This window comes from Heloderma suspectum, chromosome 6 (genome assembly GCF_057233095.1).
Source record: "Heloderma suspectum isolate Gila_16-S chromosome 6, 16-S_ref, whole genome shotgun sequence".
Classification (NCBI taxonomy): Eukaryota; Metazoa; Chordata; class Lepidosauria; order Squamata; family Helodermatidae; genus Heloderma; species Heloderma suspectum.
Genome location: NC_139463.1, coordinates 88,411,559 through 88,439,040, shown reverse-complemented (window position 1 = coordinate 88,439,040; position 27,482 = coordinate 88,411,559). Strand labels below are relative to the sequence as shown.

General features: G+C 47.6%; 1 protein-coding gene across 1 annotated transcript in view; it reads left to right on the top strand.

Moving 5' to 3' along the window:
* Positions 1–24,479, top strand: part of LOC146341750 (vomeronasal type-2 receptor 26-like) — a 28,034-nt gene extending 3,555 nt beyond the window's left edge. Inside the window, exons 2-3 of the mRNA XM_084807652.1 lie at positions 21,136–21,262; positions 23,587–24,479. Of these exons, the coding sequence (XP_084663778.1) occupies positions 21,136–21,262; positions 23,587–24,479 (1,020 nt within the window). The remainder of the gene's footprint in view (positions 1–21,135; positions 21,263–23,586) is intronic.
* Positions 24,480–27,482: the final 3,003 nt, after the last annotated feature.

Sequence of the window (27,482 nt, the reverse complement as noted above, 5' to 3'; positions counted from 1 at the left end):
AGTTAGAAAAGACCCCAAGGAGGGCTCCCAGATTATGCACTTGGCCTTTTAGAGGGAGTGCAACCTTATCTAAGACCAGCTGCAAACTTCTTGTCTCAAATGAGGATCTGACCAGAGGGGGACAACCCTGGATTTAATCCTAAGTGGTATCACCCAGGACCTAGTATGGGATGTAAATGTTGTTGAACCAATTGGAAACAGTGACTGCTGTAGTATCAGATTTAATACATATTTAAGTGGAAAATTGCCCAGGACATCCAACACGGTCCCATTTGACTTCAAAAGAGGCAATTTCTCTAAAATGAGGGAACTGGTGCAAAGGAAGTTGAAAGGGGGAGTCAAGAGGGTTAAATCCCTCCACAATTCTTGAAGGTTACTCAAATCCACAGCAATAGAAGTTCAGCTAAAATGTGTACCACAAATTAGGAAAGGTAGCACCAAGTTCAAGAGGTCACTGGCATGGTTAATGAGCAGTGTCAAGGAAACTATTAAAGAAAAGAAGGATTCCTCAGAAAATGAAAAACTTGCACAAATGAGGAAAAGGGAGAACAAGCTCGCACAAAGGCGATTCAAGAAGACAAAAGGAGATGCAAAAAAGCATTTTGAGGAGCATATCGCTAACAACATTACAGCCAACTATAAAGAGTTCTTTATGAGAATCAGGAAACCAGCTAGGGAGGCAGCTGGATCGTTGGATGACAATGGAGCTAAAGGAGTACTAACGGAGGACAAGGAGATTACAGAGAAGCTGAATGAATTCTTTTCATCCATCTTCACTGCAGATATAGGGATGTACGAAAGTTCCGCCATGGATCTCGGGGAGGCCGAATGCCAGTGCATTCAGCCCCCCGAAATCGGTGGCGGAACGGCCCGCCCCCCCAGGGACGAGATTTACCTTGGGCGGATCTTCCTGGTGGCGGCGGCTCCGGCGGCGGCTCGGGTAGTGGTTCGGCAGAGGCAGCTGGGGCAGCCGGTTTTCAGACCAGCTGCTGCCACCCCCATTTCCAGGTTAAGAAAAAAACAAAAAAACAAAAAAACCTGATAGGCTACGTAAAGATTTACATAGCCTATCACGGCTGACTTAAAAAAAACAAAACGCGCGTACGCAAATTGGCGGCAGCCATGGCCGCCGCCATTTGCGTTCCTTATTTTGGCACGTCTTAGTCTACGTAAACATTTACGTAGACTAAGACGGCGAAAATAAGGGGAACGCAAATAGAGTAGACGCTACGCTATTTGCGTTCCCCTTATGTTCGCTGTCTTAGTCTACGTAAATGTTTATGTAGACTAAGACGTGCCAAAATAAAGAATGCAAATGGCGGTGGCCATGGCCGCCGCCATTTGCGTAAGCGCGTGTTTGTTTGTTTTTAAATCAGCTGTGATAGGCTATGTAAACATTTACGTAGCCTATCACAGCTGACTGCAGGGATGCAAATGGCAGCGGCTACAGCCGCCACCATTTGAATCCCTGCTAGCCAGTGGCCAGATGTCCGGCTGCTGGCGGAGCTGGCCGGCGGCTCCACAGAATCCCTGCGGAGCGGAGCCGGCCGGCCAGGATTCCGGGGGGGAGGGATGGAACGCCTCCCCCCCACCATCAACATAATCCGCGGAAAGGTAAGTCACTTTCGGACAACCCTAATGCAGAAGAAATAGGACAGATACCTGTGCCTGAACTGATGTTTTCAGAAAGGGAGTCTGAGGCACTGAGGCAAATAGTGGTGACAAAAAATGAAGTTCTCAACTGCACTGATAAACTGAAAGCAAATAAATCACCAGGCCCAGGTGGTATCCATCCTAGAGTTCTCAAAGAACTAGGGATGTACGAAAGGGACTTACCTGGTAACGCAGCTTGCTTCGCGGTGGGGGGGAGGCGCTTTGGTTCTCCCCCCGAAGTTCAGGCTGGGGGGGGAGGCGCCCCGTCTCCCCGGCCGCGAAAAACAAAAGTAAAACAAAAACAAAAAACCCCACACCCGTGACAGGCTACGTAATGATTAACGTAGCCTATCACAGCTAGATTTCCAAAGTCAGCCGTGATAGTCTACGTAAATCGTTACGTAGCCTATCACGGGTGACTTTGAAAAAAAAAAAAAGCCTATGGGCGCCGCCATTTGCGTTCCTTATTTGGTCCCGGTAGTCTACCTAAAGATTTACGTAGAATACGGCGAAAATAAGGGCAACACTATTTGCGTTGCCCTTATTTTCGCCATAGTGTACGTAAATCTTGACGTAAACTACTGGGACCAAATAAGGAACACAAATGGCGGCGCCCATGGCGCCGTCATTTGCGTACGCGCTTTTTTTTCCCCCAAAGTCACCTGTGATAGGCTACGTAATGATTTACGTAGCCTATCATGGCTGACTTTGGAAATCTAGCCATGATAGGCTACGTTAATTGTTATGTAGCCTATCATGGGTGTGTGTGTTTTTTTTTAACTTTATTTTGTAATGGCGGTGGCTGCAGCAGGTCGAAAGACCGGCCGCCGCCCCCGACTAAAAGCCCCCGAACTCCCGCCGGGACCAGCTGCCGAGAGGGACATTCGAGGGAGGTAAGTCCCATCCCGGGGGGGGGGGGGGCGGAGAATTTCACCAACAATTTTGGGGGAAATTCTCCACCATCCCTACAAAGAACTCAAATATGAAATTGCTGCTCTTCTAACCAAAATATGCACATGTCCCTTCCTGTTGAGGTTAGACTCTTGGCAGCCTTCCCCTCTGCAAGGGTGGGGGATCTATTAAAATGGTCCGCCCCCAGAGGTGAATGGATTCTGATGGATTCCAGAGGGCTCTGGGGGATTTTCTTGCTGGTATGGCTGGTGCTCCTGTCGAAGCCCAGGTCGCTCTGTGGAATGCAGAGATGACTCGGGCATGATTTACCCAAGCGCCCTGTCCCCCTGAGCAGAGCCTGGCCAGCTCCTTGGTATACACCAGAGCTGAGGGCAATGAAGCAAGAGGGGAAATGGCTAGAACATAGGTGGAGGAAAACTTATGCTGAGTCTGACTGAACACAGGTTAAAGCTCATTATCGAGCCTACACTGTGGCAGTGAGGGTGTCAAGAGACAAATCTTTTCCAACAGCATTGCATCTTCTCAGTGTCATCCAGAGGAGCTTTTCTGAGTGGTTCTTGGCCTGTTACTTTCTGGGCCAGGGGGAGAGACTGTGGAACCCTCAGCTGCACGCTGTGATGAGTTTGCACAGCACTTTGAAGATAATGTTGCTCAGATTCATCATGGATTGGACACCACGATTAATGCAGTTCCTTTGGTAGAGCCCTTCAGAGCACCGTCTGGTCCAGTTTTATTGGATGAGTTTCAGTTACTGAGGCCAGAGGATGTGGACAAGGTGCCTGGCCAAGTCCAATCGACCACATGTGTTCTTGACCCTTGCCCTTCATGGCTTATTAAAACAAACAAGGAGGGGATGTCTGGCTGGGTCCAGGAGGTTGTAAATTCCTCCTTGAGAGAGGGAGTGGTGCTGGCCTCTTTAAAAGAGACGGTAAGCAGACCACTCCTGAAAAAGCCTAACCTGGACCTAGAAGATGTTAACAATTATAGGCCAGTGGCCAACATCCCCTTGCTGGGCAAGGTGCTTGAGTGGGTGGTTTCAGGACAGACCAGGCACTCTTGAATAAAACAGATTATCTAGATCTATTTCAATTGGGCTTCAGGCCTAGTTTTGGAATGGAAACTGCCTTGGTCGCCCTGTGGGATGACCTCTGCCAGGAGAGGGATGGGGGATTGCGACCATGTTGATTCTCTTGGACCTCTCAGCAGCTTTTGATACCATCAACCATGGTATCCTTCTGGATAGGTTGTCTGGGTTGGGAGTTGGAGGCTAGGGATGTACGAAAGTCACTTACCTTTTCGCAGCTTGGCTTCGCGGTGGGGGGGAGGCGCTTCGCTTCTCCCCCCGAAGTTCAGGCGAAGGGGGGAGGCTTCCTGCCTCACCCGGCTGAAATTCAGGCTGGGGGGGAGGCTTCCCGCCTCACCCGGCCAAAATTCAGGCCAGGGAGAAGCTCCCCGTCTCCCCAGCCATGAAAAAAAAGTAAAAAAAAAAAAAAAAAGACCCCATGATAGGCTACATGACGATTTACGTAGCCTATCATGGCTAGATTTCCAAAGTCAGCTGTGATGGGCTACATAAATCATCACGTAGCCTATCACGGGTGACTTTGGGGGAAAAAAAAAAGCGCGTACGGTCCCATGGGGACCTCCATTTGCGTTCTTTATTTTGGCACATCTAGTCTACGTAAAGATTTACGTAGACTACGGCGAAAATAAGGGCATGCTATTTCCCTTATTGCCTTATTTTCGCCGTAGTCTACGTAAATCTTTACGTAGACTAGACGTGCCAAAATAAGGAACGCAAAAGGCAGTCCCCATGGGAGCCGCCATTTGCGTACGCGTTTTTTTTTTCCCAAAGTCACCCATGATAGGCTACGTGACTTTGTGTTGCCCTTATTTTCGCTGTGTTGCCCTTATTTTCGCCGTAGTCTACGTAAATCTTTACATAGACTACCCGTGCCCAAATAAGGAATGCAAATGGTGGCGCCCATGGGCACCGCCATTTCTGTACGCACTTTTTTTTTTTCAAAGTCAGCTGTGATAGGCTACGTAAAGATTTACGTAGCCTATCACGGCTGACTTTGAAAATCTAGCCATGATAGGCTACGTAAATCTTTACGTAGCCTATCACATTTTTTGGGTTTTTTTTACACTTTACTTGGAAATGGCAGCAGCGGCAGCCGGTCAGAAGACCGGCCGCCGCCACTGAACCGCCGCCACCGTCGCCGAACCGCTGTTGGGACCCGCTGCTGCGAGGGACATTCGGCCACGGTAAGTCCCATCCCAGGGGGGGTAGGGGGGTGTCGGAGAATTTCCCCACCAATTTGGGGGGGGTGAATGCGTTGGCATTCAGCCTCCTGGAAATTCATGGAGAAATTCTCTGACATCCCTAGTATTAACATTCAAAGCCCTTAACAGCTTGGGGCCAGGTTATCTGAAGGATTGCCTCCTCCCATATGTGCCTGCCCAGACCTTAAGATCATCCCCAGTGGCCTTTCTCTGCGACCCCTGCCAAAGGAAGTGAGGCAGGTGGCTACTAGGAGGAGGGCCTTTTCTGCTGTGGCACCCCGGCTGTGGAATGAGCTCCCTAGTGAGGTCTTCACCTGGCACCTACATTGTATTCCTTCTGGTGCCAGGTGAAGACCCTTTTATTTTCCCAGGCATTTTAGCATTTTAGCTTTCTAGACTTTTAGCTTTGCTGTTTTAAATCTGTATTTTAAATCTCTGCATTGCTGCTAGGTTTTATTCTGGTTTTATTCTGGTTTTATTGCTATACTGGGGTTTTAATATTTTATATTGTTTTATTGTGTGCTCTTTGGTTTTAATTATTGTGAACTGCCCAGAGAACTTCAGCTATTGGGCAGTATAGAAATGAGAGAGAGAGAGAGAGAGAGAGAGAGAGAGATGTCCTAAGATCAGCCTCTATACTAAAGGACTAGAAGATGGCCAATGTAATACCAATTTTCAAAAAGGGATCCAGGGGGGATCCGGGAAATTACAGTCCCGTTAGCTTAATGTCTGTTCTGGATAAATTGGTTGAAAGCATTATTAAAATTAGTTAACATATAGAAGGACAAGCCCTGTTGAAAAAGAATCAACATAGCTTCCTCAGAGGTAAGTCCTCACTAACCTTTTAGAGGGTTAGTCTCACTAACCTGTCTCACTAACCTAGAGTTCTTTGAGAGTGTCAATAAACATGTAGACAGGGGTGATCTAGTAGACATTGTTTACTTGGGCTTCCAAAAGCCTTTTGACAAAGTCTCTCACCAAAGACTCCTGAGCAAACTTAGCACTCATGGAATAAGAGCACAGGTCCTCTTATGGATCAGTAACTGGTTAAAGAACAGAAAGCAGAGAGTGGGAATAAATGGCAAATTCTAGGGATGTACAAAAGTCACTTACCTTTCCACAGATTATGTTGATGGTGGGGGGGGGAGGCATTCCGTCCCTCCCCCTGGAATCCTCCAAGGCCAGCTGTGCTTTGTGGCAGCTCTGCGGAGCAGCCGTCCAGGCCCAGCCAGGCCAGAGCTGTCCGCAGCCGGATTTCCGGCCGCGGAGGGCTCTGGGAAAAACAAACAAACCCGCGTACGCAAATGGCGGCAGCTACGGGCGCCGCCATTTGCGTTCCTTATTTTTGGCCATCTTAATCTACGTAAATATTTACGTAGACTATGATGGCAAAGATAAAGGGGAACGCAAATAGCGTAGCGGGCGCTATTTGAGTCCCTTTTCGATTCACCGTTTTAGCCTATGTAAATATTTACATAGACTAAAACGGCAAATCAAAAAGGGACTCAAATAGCGCCTGCTACGCTATTTGCGTTCCCCTTTATTTTCGCCGTCATAGTCTATGTAAATATTTACGTAGACCAAGACGGCCAAAAATAAGGAACGCAAATGGTGGCGGCCGGAGCCGCTAGGGATGGCGGAGAATTTCTCCATGAAGCTCGGGGAGGCCAAATGCCAACGCATTCGGCCCCCCAAAATTGGTGGTGAAATTCTCCGCCCCCTTGCCCCCCCCCCAGCATGGGACTTACCTCCTTCGAATGTCCCCCTTGGTGGCGGGTCCCGGCGGCGTTTCGGCAGCGTTTCGGCCGGGGCGGGGGCGGCGGCCAGTCATCCGACCAGCTGCCGCCGCTGCCATTACAAAGTAAATGTAAAAAAAAAAAACCTCACACGTGATAGGCTACATAACAATTTACGTAGCCTACCACGGCTAGATTCCCAAAGTCATCCGTGATAGGCTATGTAAATCGTTGTGTAGCCTATCATGGGTGACTTTGAAAAAAAAAAAAGTGCATACCCAAATGGCGGCGCCCATGGGTGCCGCCATTTGCGTTCCTTATTTGGGCCCAGGTAGTCTACGTAAAGATTTACGTCGACTACAGCGAAAATAAGGGCAACGCTGCGTTGCCCTTATTTTCGCCATAGTCTACGTAAATCTTTACGTAGACTACGCGGGCCCAAATAAGGAACGCAAATGGCGGCGCCCATGGGTGCCACCATTTGCGTACGCTCTTTTTTTTTTTTTCAAAGTCACCCATGATAGGCTACGTAATGATTTATTACTTTTGTATTTCGTGCAGTGAGGGATGGGGCACCTCCCCCCCCCGGCCTAAATTTCGGCCGGGCAAGGCAGGGCGCCTCCCCACCGCCATGAACTTCGGGGAGAGAACAGAAGCACCTCCCCCCCACCGCAAATCAAGCTGCGGGACCAGGTAAGGGACTTTCGTCCATCGTTAGTAGCCGCCGCCATTTGCGTACGCGGGTTTGTTTGTTTTTTAAAACCCAGCCATGATAGGCTACGTAAATCTTGATGTAGCCTATCATGTCATTGTTGTTTTTTAAACCCAGCCATGATAGGCTACATAAATCTTGACGTAGCCTATCACGTGGTGTTTTTTTTTTTTTTTACAAGACTGCAAATGGCGGCAGTGGCAGCCGGTCAGAAGACCAGCTGCTGCAGCTGCCACTGCAGAAGCCACCGCCACAGCCACCGCTGCAGCCGCCGCCACCCGGAACATCGACCCCAGGTAAGTCTCACCCGGGGGGGGATCTGCAGGGGTCAGGGGGGCAGGCCGTTCCGCCACGGAGTTTGGGGGGGCCAAATGCACTGGCATTCGGCCTCACCGAAATCCGTGGTGGAATTCTCTGCCATCCCTAGCAAATTCTGCCAATGGAGGGAAGTAAATAGTGGGGTCCCACAGGGATCTGTCTTGGGACCAAAGCTTTTCAGTTTCTTCATGAATGATCTAGAATTAGGAGTGAACAGTGAAGTGGCCAAGTGTGACAATGACATCAAATTATTTAGGGTGATTAAAACAAAAGGGGATTGTGAGGATCTCTCCAAACTGGAAGAATGGGCATCCCAGTTCCAAATGAGATTCAATGTAAGCAAGTGTAAAGTGATGCATGTTGGGGCAAAAAATCCCAAATTCACGTATAACCTGATGGTATCTGAGCTAGCTGTGACCAACCAAGAATCTGAGCTTGCAGTAGGGGTGGACGAAAGTCACTTACCAGTCGTCGAAGCTAGTTCGCGGTGGGGGGGAGGCGCTTCGCTGCTCCCCCCGCGAAGTTCAGGCCGGGGGAGGAGGCTTCCCGCCTCGCCCCAGCCGAAATTCAGGCCAGGGAGGAGGCTTCCCGCCTCGCCCGGCCGCGAACTCAAAAGTTTTTTTTTTTTTTTTTAACGCCCTCGTGATAGGCTATGTGACGATTAACGTAGCCTATCACGGCTAGATTTGCAAAGTCAGCCATGATAGGCTACGTTAATCGTCACGTAGCCTATCACGGGTGACTTAAAAAAAAAAAAAAGCGCGTACGCTAATGGCGGCCCCCATAGGGAGCCGCCATTCGCGTTCCTTATTTGGTCGCTGTAGTCTACGTAAATCTTTACGTAGACTACAGCGACCAAATAAGGAACGGGAATGGCGGCTCCCTATGGGGGCCGCCATTAGCGTACGGGCTTTTTTTTTTTTTTAAGTCACCCGTGATAGGCTACGTGACGATTGACGTAGCCTATCACGGCTGACTTTGCAAATCTAGCCGTGATAGGCTACGTTAATCATCACATAGCCTATCACGGGGGCATTGTTTTTTTTTTCTTTTATTGGAATGGCGGCAGCGGCAGCCAGTCGAAAGACCGGCTGCCGCTCCCGCCCTGCATGAACACCCGCTGAACCGCCGGCCGGACCTGCCGCCGGGAGGGACATTCGGCAAAGGTAAGTCCCGTCCCGGGGGGGGTGTGGGGGGCGGGGGGGCGGAGAATTTCTCCCCGAAACTTGTTCGGGGGGCCGAACACGTTGGCGCTCGGCCCCCCGAAGTTTCGGGGAGAAATTCTCTGCCATCCCTAGCTTGCGGGGATCTGAGCTAGTGGTGACAGACCAACCAATCTTGTGGTTTTGGTAGACAGTTGGATGTAAATGTCAACCCAGTGTGTGGCCTCTGAAAAATGAGAACTCCATATTAGGCATAATTAGAAAAGGAACTGAGAATAAAACTGCCAATATCATAGTGTCTGTATTCAAATGTATGGTGTGACACCACATAGAATGCTGTGTACATTTCTGGTCACCACACCTAAAAAAGGACATTGTTGAGCTGGAAAAGTGCAGAAAAGGGCAACTAAAATTATCAAGGGACTGGCACATCTCTTCTATGGGGGAAGGTTACAATACCTGGGATTATCCAGCTTGGAAAAAGAGGCAAGTAAGGGGAGACATGGTAAAGGTGTACAAAATTATGCATGGTATAGTGAATGTAGATAGGGATACATTTTTCAACTTCTCTCATAATTCTAGAATGCAGAGTCATCCCATGAAGCTGATTGGTGGGAGATTCAGGACAGATAAAAGGAAGTTCTTCACACAGCACATAGTTAAACTACGAAATTCGCTACCAGAAGATGTAGTGACGGCCACCAATTTGGATGGCTTTAAAAGGGGACACATTAGACACATTCCTGGAGGAGAAAGCTATCAGTGGCTACTAGTCCTCGTGGCTATATGTGACCTCCAGTATTAGAGGCAATATGTGTCTGTTCACCAGTTGCTTGGGAACATGGGCAGGAGGGCGCTGTTGCATTTGTGTCCTGTTTGTGGGTTTCTGGTCAGCAGCTGGTTCATCGCTTTGTGAACAGAATGCTGGACTAGATGGACCCTTGGTCTTATCCAGCATGGCTCTTCTGATGTTCCATACAGGGTCGTTGGTTTCCCAACCCACAGTATCTCCATCTTCTCTGGATTAAGTTTCAGTTTGTTCTCCCTCATCCATCCCAAAGCAGACACCTGACACTGTTTTAAGAGGTCCACAGCCTTCCTGGGATGGCAAGAAAAAGTTTATGAACTGCAATGCTAATTACAGAAATTCCGTAGTTTTACCATGGTAGTCTTCATGAATTAAAACCAGCCTTCATGAATCAAAACCAGACCTTTCTAAACATCCAGTAAGGTTTATATTAACTATTTCCATGTCTTGTGAAATAAAACCATGTATACATTAGGCAAATGATGAGTATTTAAGAGTCAGGGTATGTGCAAAAGTAAGTGAACCCATTGTAGCATCAGCTCAGTTAAAGAGAATAATTAGAATCAGGTGTTTAAGTGCTTAGGTAGATCTTCAGGGGTGAGTTTGGAAGGCCCAACCCTATAAAGGATCAGAAACTTTGGGACTGTGGTCTTCACCGTACTGTTGTGTGGAAACACGTCATGACTCTGAGGACATCAGAAAAGCAGTTATTGCTCATCAGTCTAGGAAGTGTTACAAAACCATTTCTAAGACTTTGGAGCTCCACCAAATCCACTGTTGGACAGAGGATCTACAGTGGAGAAGGCTCAAGACCACAGTCAGTGTACCCAGGAGCAATTGTCCTACCACACTCTCACCAAGAACAAACTGGCACATCATCCAGAAAGTCAAGAAGAACTCCAGAGTAACATCCAAGGATCTGCAGGCCCCGCTCGCCTTGGCTAATGTGAGTTTTCATGACCCAGTTATCAGAAAAAGACCGAACAAGAGTGGTTTTCATGGGAGGATAGCCAGGAGGAAACCACTGCCCTCTAAAAAGAACATTGTCATCTGTCTGAAGTTCACTACAGATCACATAGATGATCCCCAAGACTTCTGGAACAATGTTCTCTGGACAGACAAGTCAAAAGTAGAACTTTGGGGCATCAGTGAGAAATGCTATGTTTGGCGAAAAACAAATACTGAGTTCCAACAGAGGAACCTCGTCCCAGCCGTCAAGCATGGTGGTGGAAATGTGATGGTTTGGGCCTGCTTTGTGGCCTCAGGACATGGATGGCTTGCCATCATTGACACAACCATGTCAACTGCATTCTGCAGTGTATCAGAAGTTTCTAGAGGAAAATGTCAGGCCATCCGTCCATGAGCTGAAGCTGAACAGAAAGTGGGTCACGCAACACAACAATGATTAAAATCATACAAGCAGATCTACGAAAGAATGGCCATGGAAGAAGGAATTCTGTGTTTTAGAATGGCCTAGTCGAAGTCCAGACCTAAACCCCAATGTAATGTTGTGGCAGAACCTGAAGCAAGCTGTTCAAGGAAGCCCTCAAATGTCACTGAGCTGAAGCAGTTCTGTAAAAAGGAATGGGCCCAAATCCCTCAAAATGGATGTGAGAGCCCAACTAACAATTACAGGAAATGCTAGGGATGTCAGAGAATTCTGCCACAGACTGAAATGGGATTGAATTCCCTTCAGTCCATGCCACAGAATACTTTGCGGAGGAGAGATCCTACAGAGCCAGCAGTCATGCGGCTGTTGTTGTTTTTTTTGTCTGCAAAGAGTCGCGGAATTTTCGTAAATATAAATGCAGTATAGTATATTCCAATAACAAATATGTACGTTAAAAAAAAAAAAATGAATTGTGCTCACCGCCTTGTTTGTGGGTGTTCTTTTTAAATTGAAATCCTCTGTCTCTGTTTACTTTCAGCCAAAACACTTCCTCTTCCTAGGGGCTTCCCAAAAGAAGGCTGTTTTAGGTGTGCCTGAGCGATAAACTATTTGTTTTAGGGATGTCAGAGAATTCCACCATGGATCTCAGTGAGGCCAAATGCCAGTGCATTCGGCCCCCCAAAATCTGTGGCAGAACGAAGCCCCTCCACCCCCCGCCCCACGAAAGGCACGCAAAACGGGACACCTATCTGCTGCTGTTCGCGCTGCTTTGCAAATGGCGGCCGTGTCCGCGGCTGCCATTCACTTCTTCATTATAGTCGTGATAGGCTACGTAAATACTTACGTAGCCTATCACGGCTAACACAGGGACGCCATTTGCATAAGTATTTACATAGTCTATCGCGCCAAAAAAAAGGGAATGCAAATGGCGGCTGTCATTTGCATTCCCTTTTTGGGGGGCTGTGATAGCCTATGTTAATATTTACGTAGGCTATTACAGCTGAAGAGAGGGGCACAAATGGCATAGTTTCCAAAATCAAAAAGGGAACACAAATGGCGGCCGCCATAGCCGCCACCATTTGCGTTCGCTGTTTTGTTCTGTTTTTGCCGTGATAGGCTACATAAATATTTACGTAGCCTATCACGGCAAATTACAGGGACGCAAATGCAGGGATGTACAAAAGTCACTTACCTTTTCGCGGAATTGATTCGCGGTGGGGCGGGAGGTGCTCCGTCTCTCCCCCTGGAATCCTCGACAGGGGGGTGGAGATCTGCTCCTCCCCCCGGGAATCCTGTCTGGCCGGCTCCGCTCTGCAGCGGCTCTGTGGAGCAGCCGGATGGGCTGATGCGGACGCAAATGGTGGCTGCCGTAGCGGCCGCCATTTGTGTCCAGCCAGGCTGCCATGATATGCCACCTAAGTATTTATGTAGCCTATCATGGCTGGGCAAAAAAAACAACAACAGCATACACAAATGGCGGTGGCTACGGCGGCCGCCATTTGTTTTCCCTATTTTTCACCATTTTATCTTACGTAAATATTCACGTAGTGGCCGCCATTTGCGCCCAACTCTTTTGCCGTAATAGGCTACGTAAATATTTATGTAGCCTATCACGGCCAAAAAAAAAAAGGAACGCAAATGGCGGCTGCTGTAGCCGCTGCCATTTTCGTTCGCTGTTTTGTTTTGTTTTTGCCGTGATAGGCTACATAAATATTTACGTAGCCTATCATGGCAAAATACAGGGATGCAAATGCAGGGATGTATGAAAGTCACTTACCTTTTCGCGGAATTGATTCATGGTGGGGGGGAGGTACTCCCTCCCTCCCCCCGGAATCCTCAACGAGGAATTCTCGACAGAATTCTCTGCCGTCCCTAAGCAAATAGCGGCGGCTATAGTAGCCGCCATTTGCATCCCTGTGTAGGCTGCCCAGCGTCCAGATGTCCTGCTGCGGGCGGCTCCGGCTGGCGGCTCCGCGGAATCGCTGCTGAGTGGAGCCGGCCAGAGAGAATTTCAGGGGGAGGGACGGAACGCCTCCCCTCCACCGTGAATGTCATCCTTCGAAAAGGTAAGTGACTTTCATACATCCCTAATTTGTTTAAAGCTATGCTCTTTTAAAGAAAGAAAAAACTTTTTAAAATGGCCATGCCACTCCAGGACCAGCATGGTCATTTTAAAAGGTTTTTTCTTTCTTTAAAAAAGCATTGCTTTAAACAAATAGTTTATCACTCAGGCACACTTAAGACAGGCTTCTTTTGGGAAGCCCCTAGGAAGAGGAAGTGTTTTGGCTGAAAGTAAATGGAGACGGAGGTTTTCAATTAAAAAAAACAACACGGAAATATTCACGAAAAATAGTGATTCTTACAGAAGTTATGCAGTCTCCCGGAGATGGCTGGGCACTGGAATTACGGTTGTCGGTATGGATTTATCTTCATAATTTTCGGAGTGGAAAAGAAAGAGGAGAATTTTAGGGGCTTGTGAATGGCGGAATGGAGCACTGGCCACAGACTGTGGAAGTCAAGCAGCACGGAAGGTACACAATTCGTACATCCCTAGGAAATGCTTACTTGGAATCATTGCTGCTCAAGGGGGTGCCACCAGGTACTGAATCTAAAGGTTCACATACTTTTTCATACATGGGTGTTGAATGTTGAATCACTTGTGGATAAATAAATGTTGGAAAAGCATCATGCTTGTGTGTCATTTGTTTAATCAGAGTCGCAATTGTTCTTTGTCTAGGATTATGGGTTACATTAAGATCTTTTAACATTTGAGGCTGTAAATATGTGACAGTCCTAAGGGGTTCACAAACTTTTTCTTGACACTGTAGATGGAAACAAGAAGAGCTGAGTATCATCTGCATATTGATGACACTTCAGACCAAACCTCTTAATGTTCCCCAGTGGTTTCATATAGCTGTTAAAAAGCATGAGAGACAAGATGGAACATTGTGGCAACCAAGAGGCTAATGGCCATGAGTTGAAACAGACGTCCTCCAGCACCACCATCTGAAATGGCTCTTCCAAGAAGGACCAGAACCACTGTAACACCGTGGCCTCTATGCCCAATCCAGGAGGATACCATGGTTCATGGTATTGAAAGCCACTGAGAGATCCCATAGAACCTGCAGAGTTGCCCTCTGCCTGTCCATTCCCTGCTATTAGTCATCAACCAAGGTGTCCAAGGCTGTTTCCATCCCATCACCAGGTCTGAAACCTAATTTGAATGGATCAGTATCATCCAACACTGCCTGGAGTGAGACCACCATATACTCTAGCACTTTGCCCGAGAATAGCTATTGCTATTTTGACACAGTGCAGTAGTGATCTGAAATCCTAGGATCTAAATTTGGTTTCTTCAACAAGGGCCTCACCACTGCTTTTTTCAAAGCTCCAGGAACCTTACCATCCCTCAAGGAGGCATTGACCACCTTGGATGTCCAGATACCCAGCCCAGCTCTGGCAGATCTCACAAGCCAGTATGGATAAGGACCGAAGCAGCAAGTAGTAGACCTCACTCCTCTGAGCAGTTCCCCCCCCCCACATCCTCAGGTTCCACAAGCTGAAAGGTATACATAACATGACTAGATGGTTCACAAGCCCATTCATCTCAGGTTCTGTCAAACAATGGCATACATTTCAGCATGGATACAAACAACTTTATCTGCAAAATGTCTAGCATATTGCTGGCAGTGGTCTGTGAAGGTCTGAGCTGTTCTATTATAAAGCCTACACCCAACAGACCTTTAGGGTTGCTGGATGACACTGAGCACATGTAATGGTGGCAGCGAAGAAAGGTTTCTTTGCCACCATGATCGTCAAAGAATGAGATTGCAAATGCATTCTTACTTGTGTTCGGTTGTATTGTTTAGAAGTCTTCTGCCATTTGTGCTCTGATCATCAGCATAATTGTTTCATTGCCCTCAGCTCCTCAGAATACCAAGAATCTAACATAGGGATGGCAGAGAATTCCGCCACAGACTCCATTCTAAAGAATCCGGCCCCCCGGAGTCCATGGCAGAATGGATCACTCACCTCCACCTCCCCGTGGGATCCATCCAGGTCAGATCCCTGTCCATGTCGAACCTGCGGAGCCGGCCGCCAGCTCCGCAGGGCTGGAGAAAGTTGATACGGCTGGCAGCCATTGCCCTGCCGTGCTGTATTTCTGTGTAAGTCAGTCCCCTGGATGCAAATGGCCGGATGCAAATGGCTTAGTGGGTGCTATTTGCAGCCGTAAAGCTGGTCGATTAGCCTAAATGCAGCCATTTACTGGATGCCATTTGCGTCCCTGTTCATGCGATAGGCTACGCAAACCATTATAATTGTATTTTTTTTCTTTCTAAAGAAGGGTCTTGTAAGCTAAGTGACAGGAAGACAATACTTCCAAATCTACTTCCAGCTCCAGCTGCCTTACCCTCATAGTTAATTGAAGGCACAATCCTATGGGGATAGGCAGCCACCTCCGAAATGGGAGGCAAACACCTATCCAATGCAGAGCAGGAGAAGCACGAAGGGGATCATTCCCTCCATGCTTCTCCTGTCCTGCATTTGCAGATAGATACCAATTTCAGCTGTCTAGCTGCGGGAAGGCAGAGTGGGGGAGGAGGCTGCCAGACAACACATAGGATGTGTCATTCAGGCATTTCCGCCTTCCCCACCCCAGAACGCCCCATTTTGGCAACTCCATGCTTCTCTTCCCAGCACGGATTGCGAGGCTGCTCAGCGTGGAAGGGGGGAAGGTTGGTTCTCCAGGAACCGACTTCAGAGCGCAGGCTCCAAGGTCAGTTCCTGGAAACCCACATATCCTATGACCATCTAGCCGCTGACTAGCAGCCGTAGGATTGTCCCCTGAGACAGGTGCTTTTTAGCTTGTCTGCATTCTGTGTCATTCCACACAACTGTATGAGAGACCAATCCAGGTTGATGGACTGTTCTTGTTAGGAGTGGCCTTAATGTATTGGCTATAATCAAGCTGCCATCTATATGACTGACATGTCTTTTGATAATGTTTTGGCATATTCCCCCCCCCCAAAAAAAGGACAATTCAAATGATCTTGAACAGATTGGCTAACAGAAGAAGACCATCTTAAACATTTTACCTATAATTGTTCACTCTGTTGTGTCCATGGGGACGGGGCACATTTGGGGGGCTTGTATAAAGGTGGAGCAAAGGATAGGGAAATTATCACTTTATGGTCAGTCAGTAATGTTATAGCTCGCCTTATACGACAATACGTTTGGTGAGCAAACGATGTAATCAATAGCACTACCTGACCTACTATTAAGAAATGTAAAATATCCATTAGACTTGTCCTGCAAACTGCCATGAAGGCATATGAGCTGAAAGCAGGATAAGTTCAACTTTTCTCTGGCCTTCTTCATTAATCATTTTATCATGTGAAAAGTGATATGGAAAGACATCACTACACCCAGACCAAAAACATTTCCATTTTCATTGGGTCCTGAATCTACATGAGCATTAAAATCACCACAAACCACTATACTTGCTTCAGCAAACTGTACTTCACAGAGGTTCAATACCTCTGCCAATTCCTCACATAGAATCATTGAGGTCAGTAAGGATTTATAAGGTGGAAATTATAAATAAAGGCAAATTAAGGTGCCCAGCTCACACCCCTCACTTACCTTTTACCAATACTGATAAAATAACATTACTTTCAGACTAATAAATTACCTCAACATCAGGCTTCACTGAGGCTTGCCCTGGCTCTTCCTTTCTGGTGGAGTTTTGTTGCAGGAAGCAGAAAGGAACTGAACCCCTGCAGTAAAAGGGTTGAGGTTTCCAATAATGAAGTTTCTTGGAAACTAAGAATGTCTTAAAGTGAAATAAATTTACCAAACTCTTGATCTACTAAGTTTTTCTGCCACCCAGCATTATTCCATGAAAAAATAGAAAGGGGGGAACATGACCCCAACCCATGATTTGGGAGAGTTAACGCCTCCCTCTTCATCCAACCAGGTTTCGGTGGCACAGGCCAGGTCAGCATGCTCTTCAGCTGTAAGGTCAGAGATGATACAACTTTTTCCGCTGGCCACCTGGTATTCATTAGCAGCACCTTTATGCTAGGGATGACTTCAGGCAAGTAGGGATCTCAGAGAATTCTGCCACGGACTGAAATGGGATCAAATTCCCTTCAGTCTGTGCCATGGAATCCTCTGCGGAACGGCACCACAAGGTCCTGCGGAGCCAGCAGTCATGCGGCTTTTGTTTTGTCATCCGCACAGAGTCACAAAATATTCGTAAATAAAAATGCAAGGCAGTATATTCCAATAATAAATACCTAAGTTTTTTTTTTTAAAAAAATGAATTGTGCTTGCCGCCTTGTTTGTGGGTGTTCTTTTTCAATTGAAATCCTCCGTCTCCCTTTACTTTCAGCCAAAACACTTCCTCCTCCTCGGGGCTTCCCAAAGCAAGGCTGCCCTAGGTGTGCCTGAGCGATGCACTCTTTGTTTAAAGCAATGCTGTCTGAAAGAAAGAAAAAAACTTTTTAAATGACTACGCTGGTCTGGAGCCCTGCACAAGTATTATTCCACAAGCTAGGCTGTCTATTTCCACATCCAGCGTTGTTGTTGACTTTGTGAGGCTAGGGATGGTGGAGAAATTCTCCCCAAATCTTTGGGGGGCTGAGCGCCAACGCATTCGGCCCCCCGAAATCAGCGGTGAAATTATCCGCCCCCCGCCCCCCCCCCGGGACGGGACTTACCTTTGGCGAATGTCCCTCCCGGCGGCGGGTCCCGGCGGCGGTTCGGCAGTGTTTTGTCACGGGCGGGGGCGGCAGCCGGTCTCCAGACCGGCTGCCGCCGCCGCCATTGCAAAAAAAAAAATAACTAAAGTAAAAAAAAAAAAACACACACCCGTGCATAGGCTACGTAACGATTTACATAGCCTATCACGGCTAGATTTCCAAAGTCAGCCATGATAGGGTACGTAAATTGTCACGTAGCCTATCACGAGTGACTTTGAAAAAAAAAAAGCGCGTAGGCAAATGGCGGCAGCCCATGGGCACCGCCATTTGCGTTCCTTATTTTGGCACGTCTAGTCTACCTAAAGATTTACGTAAACTACGGCGAAAATAAGGGCACGCTATTTGCGTTGCCCTTATTTTTGCCGTAGTCTACGTAAATCTTTACATAGACTAGACGTGCCAAAATAAGGAACGCAAATGGCGGCGCCCATGGGCCGCCACCATTTGCGTACGCGCTTTTTTTTTTTCAAAGTCACCCGTGATAGACTACGTGACGATTTACATAGCCTATCATGGCTGACTTTGGAAATCTAGCCGTGATAGGCTACGTAAATCATCACGTAGCCTATCACGGGGTCTTTTTTTTTTTTTTTTTTACTTTTTGTTTCGCGGCCGGGGAGATGGGGCGCTTCTCCCCGGCCTGAATTTCGGCCGGGCGAGGCGGGAAGCCTCCCCCCCTTCGCCTGAACTTCAGGGGGAAAAGCGAAGCACCTCCCCCCCACCGCGAAGGCAAGCTGCGAAAAGGTAAGTGACTTTCGTAGATCCCTATGTGAGGCTAAAATGGAGAAGAGAACAAAGTCTGTGCATGTCTACTCAGAAGTATGTCTTACTTCTGAATGCACTCAGAAGTATGTCTTACTTACTGAATGCACTGGCATTTGGCCCCCCGAAACCCATGGCAGAATGGCCTCCCACCCCCCGCCACCCCGCAGAATCCCCCCTGGGACGAAGCTTACCTGGGGCAGATGTTCCGGCAATGGCTCCAGTGGCAGCGGCGGCAGCTGGTCTCTCAGCCAGCTGCTGTGGCTGCCGTAGTGGCCACCATTTGCATCCTACCAGGCTGTCGTGATAGGCTACGTAAGTATTTACGTAGCCTATCATGGCAAAGAGCAGGGGTGCAAACAGCGTAGCGGCCGGCGTTTGCACCCCTGTTCTTTGCGGTGATAGGCTACGTAAATACTTACATAGCCTATCACAGCAGTCTGGCAGGACGCAAACGGCAGCCTCTATGCCATTTGCACAGCTACCTTTACCGTGATAGGCTACGTAAGTATTTACGTAAGTATTTACTATCACGGAAAAAGCAGCAGCGCAAACAGCGTAGCAGCCGCCATTTGCGCCTCTGCTCTTTGCTTACGTAGCCTATCATGGCAGCCTGGCAGGACACAAATGGTGGCCACTACGGTGGCTGCCATTTGCATCTGCAGCAGCCGGCCATGGACGGAATTCCAGCTGTGGACGGCCCTGGCTGGCGGCTCCGCAGAGCCGCCGCAGAGCAGACCCGGCCCAGGGAGGATTCCAGGGGGAGGGGCAGAGCACCTCCCACCCACTGCAAATCCAAGCTGCGAAAAGGTAAGTGACCTTCATACATCCCTACAGGCAAGCCACCAAAATTAGGTTGGGTGGTGGACTGGAAGGCAATAAAGTACACAGATATCTCTGTTGCCTTCCCCTCATTGATACCATTGCCTCCCACCAGTAGAAAACCGTCTGCACTGCACTACATCAATAACTACAATTTCCTCCACTGATTACAAGCCCCAATTGACCCCTGAAAACCCACCCGAAACTCAGACCCACCCATCTCAACTATTACCAGGAGTTACCAGCAGTGGCACATACCAGCTAGATATTACAGGGGGGAGGAGGGAAAAAAGCCCTCTCATTCCTGCCATTTTACCAGAGGCTCCCCTTCAAAAGCATCTGACTGTTGCTCCTTCCCAAAGGGATGCCCCTGTATCATTTTACCCCTTTAACAGTGTCCTGGCAGAAGTAACTATCCAGCAGCAGCAGCAGCCTTCTGGAAATGGCCCACTGCCCAGAAAGTTGTTGTGCCTCCAACAAACAGAGGTAAGTCCTTACTGGGTGGGGCCAATTATCCAAGCTTCACTTGTTCTTTCCTGGAGCTGGTCTTGTTGACTGATGCTGACTGCCTTTAACAACAGTGTTTGCACACTAGAGAAGTCTGGGTGGCAATACGCCCATTCAAGAGCAGGTGTTCTTGCTGCTGAGGTTGCTGCTATATACTTAGATAAGAACCCTATCATATTTTCATTTCAATGTATTTTCTACAGGGTGACATTAAGAAAGAGTAAGGATGTCCATCGGAGGGACATTCAGCCCTTTTCAGCCTTACTGGATTTCTTTGGTGCCCCTTGCTTGGCTTGCATTTGCTACCTGAGCTGCAGGCTTTTCCCTCAAATCCAGGAACTTCCTCACCCCCGCCTCTGGTAAATCATAAGTTATTCAAATAAAACCCCAGATTGGCACAAAATATGCAAATTTGTGCAAACTATGCAAATTATGGCTGGAATTCATGCACATTTGTGCAAATTACAGAAACTGTAGCTGCAATTTGAGCAAATTGTGATTTATCCACAATTAAATTTACCCACAATTAAATGGGGAGGGGGAAGGAAAATCCACAGGATGGCCCAACTTGATGTAGTCGAATTAGGCAGTCTCATGGGAAGGCCAGTCAAAATGCAGGGTGCCGAGCTGCTAAAAGTTCCGTGAATGCCACCCCCACACACACACCCTGACAGATGCCTCCAACATCCCTAAAAAAAAGTTGGTTTGCGCTATGTCTCAAACCCCAGTTAACTCTTCTCTAGCAACAGATTTTGCTTCCCGCTAGTCTCAGAACTGTGAGGTAAAGCCATGATGTCATAATGGAAATAATTGGTTGTGCCTTGTTATCTGTTCCCCTTTTAATTTAGCTCCATCCCTTTCTAAGGGCCATCTCATTCAACAACAGTGCAGGAGAGACAGTACAATTTGACAACAATGGAGAAGTAGTCACAGGATTTGATGTTACAAACTGGATAATTTTCCCCAATCAATCTTTTGTAAGAGTCAAAGTTGGAAGCTTCTATCCACAGGCTCCTCCCGGAAAACAGTTAACAATCCATGATGAAAGCATTGTGTGGCCTAGGAAGTTTAATCAGGTAAGACCGTAAGACAGAAAAATGGTAGATCGCTAATTCGCATTTGTAGTTTGACTCAGCACAACCTACCTTTTCACTTTAGCCTTGATATTGTAGTCCTGCTCCATTTAAAGTAATTAATTAGCACCAGATTATCAGAGTTTCATTATGAATACTTCAAACATTTGTTTCATCAGCAACTGCCATCACTGATTAGTGGCATATATTGCTTTCTGTTTCTGAATAGGTGCTCCCTGTGTCTGTTTGTAATGACAACTGCCGACCTGGTCACATCAGGAAAAAGAAGGAAGGGGAGCCATTTTGCTGTTATGATTGTACTCCATGTCCTGAAGGGAGGATTTCTGATCAGAAGGGTAGGAGGCATAGTCTTCATAAGTGGCAAGCATACTACATAGTACATCATAACAAGTGAAACTTACGTCATGTTAGTTGGGATGGCTTTTGGTCTTGATGAAGTGGGAACATGGCACCAATCCTTGAATATCAGGGCATAGGCAGTAGGGATTGGGTGAGATTCCGAAATGGAGGAATCTCCCCTGTCCGACCTTCTGCACCCAGCTCGCCAAGCCCTGGGGCACCAATGGACCCTGGAGCTCAGTGAGCAGCTGGGAGCATCACGGCACCCCAGCACTCTCACCCTGGCCTTGTGGAGAGGGTCTTATTGACACCCCAGTGCACTCCTGAGGCAGCCAGGGTGAGAGTGCTGGGGACTGGCCATGCCGGGACCCATCCTGCCTCTGCAGGATGTCAAGGGCTTCCTTAACAGCTGGAACTGGGAGGAAGAGCCTTGGCAGAACCCCGGTGCTATCCTCTGGCCTCCTGTCAAGGAGGCCAGGGTGAGAGTGCTGGGGTCTGGCTGCACTGAGGCCCTTCCTCCCCATGCCAACTGTTAAGGTAGCCCTAGACAGCCAGCCAGGGGAGGAAGTGCCTTGGTGTTACCCCGGTACAATTCCCTGATGTCCTCTCAAGGACATCAGGGGGCTGGCTGATGTCAAGGACATCAGAGGGCTGGCTGTGCCGAGGACTTGGCAGTCAAGTCCTTCTGTGCATAAAGCACAAGGCTTGACTGCTGGCTCCTTAGTGCAGAGAGAAGGGGTGACTCACGAGGCTCAGTGGGTGGGAGAGCAGGGAGGTTTGCTGAGCAGGTCTGGGCCATGCAAACTGGGGAGTGGAGCTCGTGGAAGAATTTGCAGTGGTTGCTGAATATTTTCTACGTAGGGATGTCAGAGAATTTCGCCACGAATCTCAGGGAGGCCGAATGCCAGCGCATTCAGCCCCCCAAAATTCGTGGCGAAATGGTCTGCCCCCCCCGCCCCCCCGGGACGGGACTTACCTTGGGCGAATCCTCCTGGCGGCGGTGGCAGCAGCGGCCGGTCTTCTGACCGGCTGCCGCCGCTGCCATTTCCAGTAAAAAAACACAAAAAACAAAAAAACGTGATAGGCTACATAAAGATTTACGTAGCCTATCACGGCTAGATTTAAAAAAAAATACCTATCACGGCTGAGTAGGAAAACAACAACAACCGCGTGTACGCAAATGGCGGCACCCATGGACGCCATGCTATTTGCATCCCCCTTATTTTCGCCGTAGTCTACGTAAATGTTTACATAGACTAGACGTGCCAAAATAAGGAACGCATATGGCGGTGCCCATGGGCGCTGCCATGTGCGTATGTGTGGGGTTTTTTTTTTCACTCAGCCATGATAGGCTACGTGAATATTTACGTAGCCTATCACGGCTGACTGCAGGAACGCAAACGGCGGTGGCTACGGCCGCCGCCATTTGCGGCCCGGCCGGCCAGGATTCAGGAGTGGAGGGACGGAGCGCCTCCCTCCCGGCCAGAATTTCGGGGGGAGGGATGGAGCGCCTCCCCCCCACCGCAAATCAAATTTCAATACAGGTAAGAGACTTTTGTACATCCCTGTTTCTAGGTGGGGGAAGTAAAAGTCTTCAACACTCTGGGTGGTATGGTGCACGTGAATCTCTTCAGAGAAATTTTGGCTCATTTATTTTTAGTTCTTACTGAGTGATGGAAGAAGCAGTGAGTTAAGTGAGAACTGGAAGGATCAGTGCCAGGCACATTGCTTCCTTCAACAACATTGACATGTTTAATAATAATAAAACTAGGTCCACATATGTACACTAAATTCTCCACCCTATTAACAGATGGTTGAATTCAGTGGCCATTTTGTCAAATATTCTAAAGGGGATGATTGACCTGCTCCACACTTCTACAGGAGTTTAATAATAAACATTTTTATACATATATCGGGTGGGGGGATCTTAGGAATTTCACCCCTGCCCTATAATCAGAGGCAAAGTTGCCAAATACATCGTGGCCTGCTCTGAATGTACTGCCAATTCATGGGCTGTTTAACACATGAATTGGTTGCTCACCAATTCTATGTTTTATTGGCTTTCATAAAACCCCCCATTCCTGGCTTGTTTTCTTTGATATTCAAACTCAAACCTCTGGGTTGTTGAGGGACAAACAAACCAAGGATTTAACTGAACTAACATGGGTTGCTTATGAAAGCTGACACAAAGAGGAAGTGGCAATGTGGAAGGAGGCAGTGCACTAACTTGCTTTCTGCTGCGTGCAAAGTTGCTAGCATTTTTTCTCCTCTCAGAATGATCTTTTGTTTTCTTTCTTCACTTTATGCCTGCCATACATAGATTCCTGTGTCAAATGTCCAGAAGAACAATATCCAAACATGGACCAGGATCAATGTGTTCCAAAGGTTATACACTACCTCTCCTATGAGGAACCTTTGGGGATTTCATTGTCTTTGTCTGCTGTTGCTTTTGCTGTGATCACAGCTTTGGTACTTGGAAACTTTGTGAAGCACCAGGACACTCCCATAGTCAAAGCCAACAACCGGAGCCTCACCTACATCCTGCTCATCTCCCTCCTTTGCTGCTTCCTCTGCTCCTTGCTGTTCATCGGACAGCCAAAGAGGATGACTTGCCTTCTCCGGCAAACAGCTTTTGGAATCGTCTTCTCAGTTGCCCTTTCTGCTCTTTTGGCAAAAACCATCACTGTGGTTCTGGCATTCATGGCTACCAAACCAGGATCCAGAATGAGGAAATGGGTAGGGAAAAGGCTGGCAAATTTGATAGTCACTTCCTGCTCCTTTTTTCAAGCAGGACTTTGCATAATTTGGTTAGGCACCTTTCCTCCATTCCCAGATATGGACATGCACTCACTGAATGGAGAAATTGTAGCAGAATGTAATGAAGGTTCAGTCATGATGTTCTACTCTGTTCTGGGCTACATCGGCTTTCTGGCCATTGTCTGCTTCGCAGTAGCTTTTCCAGCCAGAAAGTTGCCAGACGGTTTCAATGAGGCCAAATTTATCACATTCAGCATGTTGGTCTTTTGCAGTGTTTGGCTCTCCTTTGTTCCTGCCTATCTGAGTACCAAGGGGAAATACCTGGTGGCCGTCGAGATCTTCTCTATCCTAACTTCCAGTGCTGGCTTACTGGCTTGCATCTTTTTCCCTAAATACTACATCATGGTGTTCAGGCCTGACCTAAACATCAGAGAGCAAATAACAAGGGCAAAATGAACGATGAAGAAAAAGAAACGATGTGTCAATCAGTCTTCTTTTTCCAAAATGTGGGAATAATTAGTCTGCATTGTGTATGAAGTGAAAATATTGGTTCGACTTTCCAACTAATCAGGGTCTCTTATATTGACAAAGGTAGAATCTGATTTTATTCCTATTGGTTGAAAGTATGTCTTTTTGAGAACATGGGGACTTGCTCCCTCATAATTACCAGCTGAAGGACTTGACTGGTGGCTACACACCTGTTCCACATTTGTCCTTTAGGCTACAGGGGGAGTCCGGTATACCTCCTCTGCATAAATCCTGAATCAATCTGTGTTGAACAATGATTTGAATCGGATGCAAACCTAGTGTTTTCTTTTGTGTGCATTAAAAAAGCAAAACTCCCTCTCTTACTAAATATCTGGATAGAATTCACCACAAGGTGGCAAAGAAGCCCCTGGTGGATATAGATCAGTTCGTGACTAATCATGCCCAAGAGTTGTCTCTCTCAGTGATGCTGTTGAACTGGAGCTGTGCTCCATACTGTATGTTTCATTTGACACATCGGTATCAGGGCTGTGGTCACTATATCACAGAACTTCATGGTAAGTGTGGCATTAAACCCACTTTTCAGCTTTTATCAGTGCACTCAGCGAAGTTTGAATTGTTATGGTCCTCGTTTCTGGGATCCTTCTACTTTTATACATATTTGCCAAGGGACTGTTCTACTTAACACTCAGATTTTGAGCATTTCAGTGCCATTTTGGAATGGTATTTGATGAGAAGATCGATGTTGCTTTCAGTGGTTCACTATTTGTAAGATTTTTGTTTGTTTTCCAGGCCCGGTCTGGAATTTCAAAGGCATGACTGGCTACACTTCAGCGCTTGGTACAGGAACCTGGGTTCCCTCTGGCTACAGTGAAAAGAGAGGGTCCTATCATAGAATCATAGAAAAGTAGGGTTGGAAGGGGCCTACAAGACCACTGAGTCCAACCCCCTGCTCAATGCAGGAATCCACATCAGAGCATCCCCGACAGATGGCTGTCCAGCCTCATCTTGAATGCCTCCAGTGTGGGAGAGCCCACTACCTCCCTAGGTAGTTGGTTCTATTGTCGTATTACTCTAACAGTCAAGAAGCTTTTCCTGATGTTCAGATGGAATCTGGCTTTCTGTAACTTGAGCCCATTATTCCATGTCCTGCATTCTGGGATGATGGAGAAGAGATCCTAATTCTAGACTGTTATTTCTGGGTGTTGAATTTGATTCTGTGGTTTGATTCCATCTCTAGAATACCACAGGTTAAGTCGTATTTGCTGAGGGATCTGCTGAGACCCCTTAAGGAATTCGTGGGCAGATTTGGGTTTCTTGGAACTACTTCCTTTTTCACTAGGATCCTGAGGTCACTCAACCAAAGCCAGTAACACTATAGTGGGTCAGGAAGGTACACAAAGAGTTGCAGAACAAAGTGCCTGAGCATATGCCCAATGCAGGAATTGGTTTTTAACTCCAGAACTGGAACTCACACAAAATCCTTTGACAAAATCCAGTCTTTCAATCACCAGCATTTACCACCCCATACCTTAAAAAGTGGAAATTGATGCACTTGAATATGCAAGAGAGGGATGGGGAAATCACACAACAACCCAAAACAGCTTCTTTGGGCCTGTTCCAGTGACAGCTCCCAGTCCACAGAGAATCAAGTGACTTTGAGATCATAAATGCACAGTGGGTTGTGTGGGGTAGGGGTAGAAGTCAAAGAACCACACAAAATCATGATGTTCCCACTGCTAATGATGATATCCTATGATGATATCCTCACAGCCACACAGCCAGGGCCAGATCAAGGTAGGCATGTTGCAGGCATCCGGCTGGGGCTCAAAGCCCAGTGAGAGGTTGCCAGCTTGGCCACAGGCACAAGTCCATGGATCCCTGTACTTGCTCGACTTGGCATGTGCCAAGTTGGGAAAATGCAGGCAGCTCAGCCTTTTTCGTAAAGGATGATTTTACACAAACCACGGCCATAGAATGACCATTCACACAATATAACAGGCGTAAATGGCCATTTACACTTGTAACCTTGCATAAATGGCCACTTCATGGCTACCATCTGATCAGATCTCATTTTTTGATCAGGTAACCTCCCTTGTGGACTGTGGGAATGCTGTAGACATAATATACCTCAATTTCAGCAAAGCTTTCGACAAAGTGCCCCATGAATTCCTGATAAGCAAACCAGCTCAAAGTGGGCTAGATGAAACAACAATCAGGTGGATCCACACTTGGCTACAGGATCAGACTGAAAGAGTGCTTATCAGTGGGATCTTCTCAAACTGGGGAGAGGTAATGAATGGGGTACTGCAGCGCTCAGTCCTGGGTCCAGTGCCTTTCAACTTTTTTATTAATGTCTTGGAGGAGGAGGTGCAAGGAATGCTTATCAAATCTGCAGATGACACAAAATTGGGCGGGATAGCTAATACCCTGGAAGACAGAAACAGTAGGGATGTCAGAGGACTCCGCCATGGATCTCAGTGAGCCCCACCGACCCACCTCCCCGCGAAATGGGCCTGGAATGGAGCCTACCTTTGTCGGCCATTCTGGTGCTCCTCAAATGGCGGCCATGCCTGCGGCTGCCATTCACCTCTTTCAAATGGCCATGATATGCTACGTAAATAAATACGTAGCCTATCATGGCAATAGACAGGAACGCAAATGGTGGCCGCCATAGCGGCCCTGTCTTTAGCCATGATAGGCTACATATATATTTATGTAGCCTATCACGGCAAAAGACAGGGGCACAAATGGCTTAGCAGCCGCCATTTGTGCCCCTGTCTTTTGCCGTGATAGGTGTCAGGAGTGCCCTAGCTGCCTCTTACAGTCCCCTCCAATAGCCAACTCAGGATACAGATGACGAGGATTCCTTCCAAGGCTTTATTCCTGTATTACTTTATGACTCCTACAGATACTAATCACTAGCGACTAAGCAAGGAACTGCACTAGGGATAGATAGCAGAGTAGCCTAAG